This window comes from Esox lucius, chromosome 21 (genome assembly GCF_011004845.1).
Source record: "Esox lucius isolate fEsoLuc1 chromosome 21, fEsoLuc1.pri, whole genome shotgun sequence".
NCBI classification, from domain to species: domain Eukaryota; kingdom Metazoa; phylum Chordata; class Actinopteri; order Esociformes; family Esocidae; genus Esox; species Esox lucius.
This window is the reverse complement of record NC_047589.1, coordinates 13,612,985-13,623,271: the sequence shown is the minus strand read 5'-3', so window position 1 is coordinate 13,623,271 and position 10,287 is coordinate 13,612,985. Positions and strand designations below refer to the sequence as shown.

Here is a 10,287-nt window from a genome sequence, read left to right as displayed (position 1 = left end):
CGGGGTCAGTGTACCGATGCGATTCTATTATAACTCTACATGTCCGTCATGTTTTGATGATATTGGGGCAAAAGTTAGAAGCCGGAAGCAAACCCTGGATTGGTACACCCTCCACTCTGAATGAATATGTCCCCTGGGCTCCCACTTACCTCGGCCCCTTCCACGTCCTAAGCCATGCAATCTGATGGCCCCACAGATGCCATCCCACTTCTATCACAAATCTGGAGCACGGGTGGCTCAAGTTTCTCAGACTCTGGTCGCCTTTTAGTGAGATGGGAGGAGGGAAGGACCAATGCAAACATACAGATGTTATATTCAATGTTATATTTATATTTACTGCTGGTAACTGGCACAAAGAGCTGATGTTAGGTATTTCTTAATGAACCAGTTACATCTGACTCCATTATTAAGCCAGTGGCACTGATAAGGACTCACTGTCCTCTATAAGTTTTGCTATCACCTCTCCTCTCCACATCAGAGAAGTACCACAGTTAGTGGGAGTCCCAAACTGCACTTTTCCTTTCACAGGGTGCCACTTTTGACCTAGGCGTTAGTCATAAGTAGTGCACTATATAGGAAATAGGGTGCAATTTTGGATGCAGACTAGGTCATCTTGAACTGAGAACATTAATCACCTAGATTAATACAAAACATAAAAAAATCATGAATATAATTTGTTATAATGCCAGATGAAATGGAGTTTTATTGGCAATTATTCTTCCCACCAGATTTGCATTTTAATGCACTCCCAAAAGCATTTTCTCTTTTGTTTTTGTCTATGCATAGATTACTCTTTGAATGGATTGTATTTGATACAAAGTTTTTTAGGTACTCAATTTAAATATTGATGGTTTATTACATTATCACAGAGCAGGGAGTCTGAAGGGGTAGTGTCTCACTCCCTTTCAAGCCCCATCCTCACAGTCTTACTTGTACTTCCTTAAATGATCTGACGTTTCGCCTCTTCTTATAGGAGAAGTGTGATCACCACTATTGCAGTTGGAGATGGGTAATCTAAGAAAAGCTTCTGACCCGCATATCAGTAAGTGTGCTTTGTTTTCAATTAAAGCAGGTGTTGAAAGAGCCGGAGAGACAATTGTTCTGACTTAGCATGGGATTGTAACTAAAGCCTCAGCCTAACTCAGACACCAACGGAGAATGTGTCTGCTCTTGAATTGGCACCCTATTCAAGATTCCATTCCTAGTCATTCCATTCCTAGTCAGTACAGACTCGCGATGGACTCACTGACGTCTGCCTCATTTACACAGAAGTCTGAGCCGGAACAGCTGTTATGCTGCTGATGGTCGGGCGACTGGATCTTTGGCAGCAACACCCTGGCTGGGTGGCGGTTGAGGTGTCAGCGGGGGAGGAGCCCGCTGGCTGAACCTTCTCAGTGGGCGTTTGGCATTGGGAGGGGGGTTTCAGAATTGGTTGAGTCCTGGTTCCGACTGCGACAGCGGCTGGATTTGCAGCCTGTGCTGCTAGGGCAACAGGAGGACGAGGCGGAGGTCCGAGACGCACGCCTTCTGAGGTTCTGGGAGATGGAGCGATGCAAGTTGGTCATGGATGATAAGCTTGCTACCATGGTGACCACCCACGGGTGGTGAAGGGCCTGGGTAGCTGTGAGGCGGGATGAAGGATCCACCACTAGGAGGCACTCAATGAAGTCTTTAGCATGGTTGGACACAGAGGGCCAGGGCTGCGATGAGAATAGGATATGAAAGAGGTAATCATTAACACAATGAATACACAGCATTAAAAAAAATACATTAATGACCACAGTGGAAAACATGTTGCACAATATACAGGCAAGAAACAAAAAGTTTAGTCATAATAGTTTAAGCATCAGTCTGAATGCTCTAATTTCACGGTAAATAAGACTATTCATTTAGACTTCACTGCTGACTGCTCACATAGCTAGATCATCAATTATCCAGCATTTCTCAAAAATATGCATCTATTCCTGCTGTCCCCTTAAACTACTGAATCAAGAGTCCATTGTCACTATCCCCATGCTCCCCTTTGTTAGTGGGCTGAGTAAATATCTAATTGAAGATTGGATGATGAAAGAATGAAAACGAATTCTTGTTTACTCAAAATTGACCCCAACTTTAGGTATGCATCCCAAATGCGTCCCACGTGACACTACACAAGACACCGATCTAGATTTAATAAGATCAGACACTTAGGTGGTGTCCCCTGACCTCTACTGTCCAGCAGTCAGGAAGAGATCCAAAGCACAGCTAAATGTCAGTGCTAAATGGACCGGTCTCAACTTAATGGCTTTGAATCCTGGAGAACTGGATTCTGGATTCATGTGAAAATGTGTCCTTGGAAAATAATTTTTTTAAATAATAGTTTCACAGAAAAACCTTGCTAAACACATCTTGTGTTGTATGGGGTCTTTCAATTAATTGTTCAATTACATAAAATATCCCTTTTGCAATGAACAACATGATGATAATGAAGAGAACAACAGTATTGCAATAATAAATATATCATGTATTAAACAAAGAATTTAGTCATAAAGACAGTGATCCTTAAAGACCAGTTGTTTTAACATGAATCCAAACAGTGCTAAAAAATGAAAAAACCTGAACCAAACTGTAACCTCTGGACATTAATTCAAACTGTAACATCTGGACATTCACAGGTGAAGCTGGCACTATCACAGTTTATTTTGGTTTTACAACCTATAGCATTCTTACAGTAGTACTGGCTTGACAACTGTTACAGGTGCTTGATGGGTGGAATCAACTTCAGTTATAATAACACAACAGTGATTACAACACTTCAGAACAGAGGTGAGCAATTTAGATCTTGGAGGGCCAAAACACTTCTGTTTCTAACTGCAAGGTAATTTAAATCACCTAGTGTCCGAGGTCTGATAAGGACATAAAACAGAAATCTTTAGCCATTCCAGGACTGTAGCTGCCTACCGCTGCTTTAGAAACACCATAATAGCTCAAGAACTGGAGCTACACGCAGTATATGTTGCCTTAACAACCAAGACAGAAAAAACAAATAGCCACGTCAGTGTAAAAGGAGGGTGAAAAAAACAATTACTAATTAACCTCCCACTAGCTTTTGAAGCTTTGATCATTTCTTATAGTGTAATCGTGTGTTTCCTTGGGCTGTGCCATTTACTTGTGTTATTAATGACAATGCAGAATGCAGAGCATGAGTTTGCGTCACTAACTTCAATCAACTTCATGTTTATCTCATTTTTTGTAACAAATCAAAGACCTGAATATGGGATTAAAAAACAAACCAAGGAATATAGTGGATGAATGAACGTTTCTCTCTCATTCAGCAATTCCGCCTAGCAGATGAAGCTAAACCTCTGTCTTCAGGGAAGGACTTGCTTCTCTCCATTTTAATCCAGAAAGACATTTCTCATTTTTTGTCTCTCACTAATGGCAAGTAATCAACCATGAAATTGACAATCGCAAGACTGTTGCCAGACAGAATTTAAAAAGCAGCAGATCTCACTCATAGACACAATGTACTAGACTACAGAGAGAGTGAGAGAGAAGTAGAACTCTGACTGCACATGAGCCCAGCAGAGTAGTGCACACAAAGCACCATAAACATGCTCTTCACAGACTTTCTTCATTTTGTTATTTCACACCTGAGCGACAGCTCAAAGGAGTCAGTCATACTCAGTTTGTCTGAAGGGAGGAACAGTAGGCCTAGTTGATTGAGCTCCATAACTTCATAACAAAGTTTTATTTTTCACAATTATAATGTTCTGACGGATCATTTCTTATATATTTAAAATAAAGCAATATAAGACTTAACCGAAAATGGATGTGTCACCTACATTTATCAGCATGTGCATTAGTAACTCACGAATGGATTTAAAGGTAAAATAGCAACAATATATATATATATATATATATATATATATATATATATATATATATATATATATATATATATATATGACGGAGGGTCTATATGCCTAATATGATGGATCATTAAATAAACCCCCCGCTGTCGGTTCAATACTCCGTTAAGACAGAGGTGTTGTGACAACTCTGTTGTTCTCTTGCAAGTGGGCCAACTCTACCTGAAGTAGAAGTTGATTTTCTCATGTTATTTTGTACATTTCTCAGTGGCAAAAAACCCCAGTGGCTTTATTAGGCAGCATGAGCCTCAACAATATATCATCGCTTAGGAGAAAGTCCGTTTAGGCGAGAATGGGAAACGTATTGGGCACGGAGGAAGACAAAGGGAGAATAAGGTCATGTCCTAAGTGGCACGCTATTCCCTATATTGTGCGCCTCTTTTTAACAAAACCCTATTAGCCCAGGCGAGGAGTACTGCGCTGTGGAATATAGTGCCACTTGGGACTCACACGTATAGGAGAAAACACTACAGGGCCTGGTTTAATGAGCAACATCTTGTTAGTTGTTAGAGAGAGTAGGATGCGAGGTGTCAGTGGCTGGCTTCGCTCGGGCTCTGTTAGCGCCAGGATACATCCTTACCTGACAAACACATAATTACAACAAATGAAGGAAACGCTAGAGGCTAGGTTTACAGCTGTAATGTGATTGTGTGGATAATACTCCCTGAATAATGTAAAACTGCATGCAAGGCTCGCAGACACGGAGGCTGCTTTTACGGCAAGTCGAACCCAAGCAGGGATTTTCCAGCAAAGACAACATAGCATTAGGACATGTTTACAACAAACCGCAAAAACCACATTAGTACTTTACCGCAATAACAACACTGTAATTACGGCCAATGGAAGGATGCAACCGGGGGTTCAATCGACCATATAATCTGACCGCGTGTGTTCGCTAATGCAAATGGCAATGCCATTTAAAAACAACATGTATCCAGGTGGTCAACAAATTTAAATGTCAGGTCCCTTGTGCAATACGTGGAGTCTCTTGTTTTTCTGTCTGCACGGGAGAGTTCCCAGTCCCCTTCGCTAGGTGGCAGACTGGGATAAACATTAGAACCATGCAGAGCTCCGGCCCCTAAATCAACCACGCGCACGTTTTGGACGATATTGACGGTCTTTTGGAATTCACTGTTCAAATGCAGACAAATCACCATGCTAAGGCAAGTGCGGGTTTACAATTAAAGCATGCTATAATTAATGCCTTATTGCGCGCAAGTCGACATGCACATATGCACGGACGCGCGCACACACACGCGCGCGGCGCGGACACCCACAAAAGATTCTTAGATTAGCCTTGAGAAACACTCAGTGCTGCGTATGTGTTGAACAGGCTGAGTGATAAGGCACATAAAGCCCAGAGGCACCTTCCTGCCCATCCCTCAATCCCTCCTCCTTGTCATTTACCATTCAGCTGGGTATACAGTACATGTGAGATTCTACTACACAGCCTGAGGCAAGGGCTGTGACAGCTGTGGAGGTATACTATGAAGCGGGAAGGAGCACTGTGTGTGTGTGTGTGTGTGTGTGTGGTGGTGGAGGGGGGGGGGGGGACTGGGGTTCAGGGCAGGTGCCTGTAGGCTGTTTGCACAGACCCAGCAGGTCTCACCTGTCTTTCACTGTTTGCCCCCTATATGACACCTGGCCTATCATTCCGCCGCCATTTCTCGACCCCATTCATTCCGTCTCCTCTCGGTCTTCCTCTCTATCTCTCACTTTGTCCCCCTTTGTCTCTATCCCTCTTAATCTGTCCCCCTCCCCTCTCTAACTTTCTCCCTTTATCTTAGTCTCTATGGCTGTCTCTTTCCCATTTATTGTACTGCAGGGCTCTTACAATGCACCTGAAAGGATTTAAGGCCATGGGCCTGTCAATTAACGACTGTGTATTGATTGTGATTAAAACCCATAAAGAAGCCACTACAGAACTATGAACAGGCCTCACACTACATAAAGCTATATGATATGAAACATGCATTTATCATATACCCTGACACACCATACGCAGCTTTAATCCCAACCGAAGATGAAAATAATCAGAAAAATGTGTGTGCTTTCATGCATGTGTCCGTGTGGACGTGGATGTGTCCGTGCGTGTGAATGTGTGGAGATGTTTTTGCGTGTCCACATGCACGTCTGCGTGGATGTGTGTGTGTCTGTGTGCTCGTGCGTGTGTGGGTGGTCTGAGAGGAAGAGACAGACAGTCTGGTGGAACACTAAAGAGGCCAGGGGTCAACCACACTCCTGTCAACTTGGGATGGATGTGGAATCCATCAATGACAGAGCTCTGCATTGCTGTTCAGACATAATGTCTTCATCTAGTCTCTTCATCGGTGAGGGACGTGAAGATGCTGGATCTTAATTTGAACCAGTTCTCACGTAGGGAAAATAAGAACCGCAGCGAAATGATTGGGAATTATTGGGTGGATTGTAATTATATGATAATCTTGTAGAGGTTGATGCATTTTTTGACTGAGCAAATTCAGCCTGACATTACATAACCGAATTAACCAACTTCAGATGCCTTTTTAAAACAACAACATTTAATTCCCCATTATGTAGCACCAGTGGTCTTGAGATAGGCTGAAACATTGACCTTTAACAGTCCGCACTAATTCGCTTGTTCACCCTCCACCCCAATTTACATGAATTAATCCTTTATGTACAGTATTTAGGAGTATGAAAGGGTCCAATAGAAATCCCACCCTGCCCCATAGCAGCAAGACAGCTTTTGGTGGTCTCTCTGTGCAGTAAAGCAGGAATAAACACTGGAATAATAAAGCCAGGCCAATGTAAATGTGGCTCTTATATGCTGGACTGAAATGTCAAGCTGCTGCATACAACAGAATGGGGCCACGCTTTAAAGCCTACCGAATCCTAGACTGGGTTGTAATCAGCGTGAATGAACAAACCCAAACCTCTCTACCACACACCACCAAAGAGACTAAGCTTGTGTGTGTGTGTGTGTGTGTGTGTGTGTGAGAGAGCACTACATAGGACAAAACAGCCTGTTAAAAGCATGGAGCAGAATGGATCAGAGAGGAGAAAGGCCTGATTCTCCTTCCAAGCATTTTCAAAGACACCACAAAAAACATACCTACACATCCAAGTGTTTTACTGCACTTTTACAAGGAATGGGATCAATGGAGAAAAACCTCACATGACAATCAGAGAAACACTTTTCAGCTCAGTGATTCTGAATATTATACCAAGAAAAGTGAGAGACGGCGGTGAAATAACGATGAGGATTTGATATGTGTAATCATGTGTGTCTCTCGCTCTGTGTGTGTGTCTTCTGAAAGACAGCATGGGACAGTTTCTATACCAAGTGAATGGGCTTCAAACTGATTTTAGCCCGTTGTGCGACATAGGCCTACACATCTAATCAACCGAAACAATTAAAGGTCTCCGTCGATGAACTTGATGTTGGTTCCATTTCTTCAGCTCGGCCTCTTTGCCGTTTACTAAAAGAGTGACAGGTGACCCATTTTGTTGTCGTTCGAACGCAACGCTTGCCCCTTTAGGAAATGCATGACGGACGTCAACAACCACTCACCACTCCGTGGAAGCTGTATCTTCCCCTGAGGATGGCTCTGTAGAGCCTGGGCCTGCTGTCGTCCTCGAAGGGCATGGAGCCGCTAAGCAGGATGTAGGAGATGACCCCCAAGGCCCACATGTCCACCTGGCAGGTATAGGGTATCCTGAGGACCACCTCCGGTGCCATGTATTCTGCGGTCCCACACGTGGTCATCATGGACCAGCCTCTCCCGCCTCCGCCTCCTACACCACGTCTTACATTTCTTCCACCGCCCGGCCTATCTCCTGTGTCACCATCATCCCCGCTTCCCACATCGCTTGTCAGGTCTCCACCACTCCCACTGCCTCTCCGAACCGGACTTTCTCCAACTCCACCGGCTCCACTTCCAAAGCTCTGTCCATGTTCACCTCCGCTCTCATCCCATCCAGGATACTTGTTCCCAAAACTGGCCAGCCCAAAGTCAGTCACCAGTAGGCGTGAATCCGCTCCAGGGTGGTAGTACAGTAGATTCTCAGGTTTCAGGTCCCTGTGTGTGATGCCTAGAGAGTGGAGATAGACCACCCCGGCTAGCGCCATCTGCAGGGCACGAGCGGCATCACGCTCTGTGAACTGGCCCTTGGCGATGACACGGTCAAACAGCTCCCCGCCCGTGGCCAGCTCTAACACCATGTAGATCCGTCGGGTCGACTGGAACACCTCCACCAACTGCACCACATTAGGGTGACTGACCCTGCGTAGCACCCCTAGCTCGGACTCACACACTTCGCGCCCCTCCTTGGCTTCCACCTCCATCATCTTAATGGCAAAAGGCTGGCGGGTGGCACGGTGCTCGACACGTACCACCCGACTGTAGCTACCACGACCTATCAAAGCTTTAATGTCATACCTGGAAGGACAGGGAGGAATTAGAGATGGAGTTGGATGGTCTCTAAAAATGGCTAAAAACAATCCAATTATTTATAAACTTTTGGAAACATTTTATAATCAAACATTGAATTATCAAGTAAATATACGTTTGGAGAGTAATTCAACATGATGAACAGGAATTCCATGACATACGATTATGGGTGACCAAAAATATATGAATGCCAACTGTAATTTAACTATGGACTATATTAGAAATTATGAAGATGCGGGGTACACCTAACTGTTGATTAAAAAAATAACCAACCAACGGATATATTAACCAGTATGTAAATAACATGGCATACACTGTCTGGGTCAACAGATACTGTCTGGGTTTTTCATCAACAACTACATCAGTAGCAGTAAGAAAGCGAAACACACCTACCTTGAATGAACCTGAGTTATATTATTCCTCTGGGTAAATAATTCAATAAATGTAGCATATTCAACTTACCTTGCTGTAACTCGAGGATCAAACTTTGCCCTGTACCTGGCCACTTTACTGTCCCCATGTTGCACGTCTTTGGCGGTTGTCTGCTGGATGTGTGGCTGCAGCTGGGTGACTCCAATGCTCCAAAGGTCTTTCTGCTTCCCTTTACACCTTTGTGGCTCATTGTCAAAATTTTTCCTTCTGTGACTGTAGCTCACAAACGATTTTACAAAGCTTACATAACTGTTTTTCGAGGGCTCTGGTAGCACTTTGCTAGTCCCGCAGCCCATTACTAAAACGCAACTAAAAAAGTAATTGCTGCTTTTTTCAAGAGGAAAGTGGCAGGTGCCTAATTGCACAGCTGACTAAAAACCTTGACAACAAGACCAGGTAACTCATATTACTCAAAATGTCAGTAAAATGAATGTTTTCCTACACAATAACACATGAAATGCTACATTCTTGATGATGAGTAAAGTATTTCCAACTCTCTTGAGCTGTAGGCAGGTACAATATGAGTGTTGAGCAGCTGAGAACAAGTCACGACCGATGTTTATAATGTGTGAATGGATTCACTGACAGTCTCATGCTGAAGCACAAGCTGATGATCCACTTCCATTCTTCCACAACAGGCATGTGCCAAAAGTAACAAGTCAGTATGAGTTGTTTTGAAGCTTCCGACATTATTTCACTGAGCTTGTAAAGAATAATAATTATTTTTTCCAAGCAAGGCATTTTAGTCTAAATCAGACTTTTAGTTTTTAGTCTAAATCAGTCTTTTAGTTTTGTATTACCAACCATCATGCACGAAGATAATACAAATATTAACATATTATAGACTTATTTTTTTTATATACAAGAAAGTCTGTTTTTATAACTGATTTGTTTATGTCAAGGAAGCTGGTGGCAAATATTTAACAGAAATATTTAATATGATAAAAGTAGAAAATGTTCATGCCAAAGAAAGAAATTAGAGTGTTAGAGTAGTATAAAAACGTATATAATCCAAATGGAGCTTCAGGATCTCAACATCAGAATTTTTTCCCACTGATTCATCTGTCACCACAAATGCCATTTTCACTCATTGCTTCCATTGCAAAATTCAAAACAATTGAATACTTTAGCCAATTCTTAAAGGGAGTGCTCCTAATCTCAGCTTGTTACCTACATAAAAGACACCTTTCAATCAGATTTCAAACTCTCCACCATGGCCAAGACCAAAGAGCTGTCCAAGGATGTCAGGGACAAGATTGTAGACCTATACAAGGCTAGAATGGGCTACAAGACCTCCTTCCCTCAGCCAGGGTATTGAAAATGGGTCGTGGATGGATATTCCAGTATGACAATGACCCAAAACACACTGCCAAGGTAACATAGGAATGGCTCAAGAAAAAGCACATTAAGGTCCTGGAGTGGCCCAGCCAGTCTCCAGACCTTAATCCCATAGGAAATCTGTGGAGTGAGCTGAAAGTTCGAGTTGCCAAACATCAGCCTCAAAACCATAA

The 10,287-nt window shown here is 43.1% G+C and overlaps 1 protein-coding gene across 1 annotated transcript; it reads right to left on the bottom strand.

Moving 5' to 3' along the window:
- Nucleotides 1–726: 726 nt before the first annotated feature.
- On the bottom strand, nt 727–9,072 carry LOC105019418 (serine/threonine-protein kinase H1). Its single transcript, XM_034289477.1, has 4 exons — nt 8,807–9,072; nt 7,854–8,332; nt 7,465–7,670; nt 727–1,700 (listed from the first exon to the last, which is right to left on the bottom strand). The coding sequence occupies exons 1-4, from the start codon at nt 9,070–9,072 to the stop codon at nt 1,392–1,394; spliced, it is 1,260 nt and encodes a 419-aa protein (XP_034145368.1). The 3' UTR covers nt 727–1,391.
- Nucleotides 9,073–10,287: the final 1,215 nt, after the last annotated feature.

Bases quoted from the DNA above. Each gene is read 5' to 3' on its own strand.
- LOC105019418 (XM_034289477.1), bottom strand. From the start codon at position 9,072: ATGGGCTGCGGGACTAGCAAAGTGCTACCAGAGCCCTCGAAAAACAGT. The intron at 8,333-8,806 runs GTAAGTTGAATA...CTGTCCTTCCAG, and splicing joins GATCCTCGAGTTACAGCAAG to GTATGACATTAAAGCTTTGA. The intron at 1,701-7,464 runs GTGAGTGGTTGT...TTCTCATCGCAG, and splicing joins GATACAGCTTCCACGGAGTG to CCCTGGCCCTCTGTGTCCAA.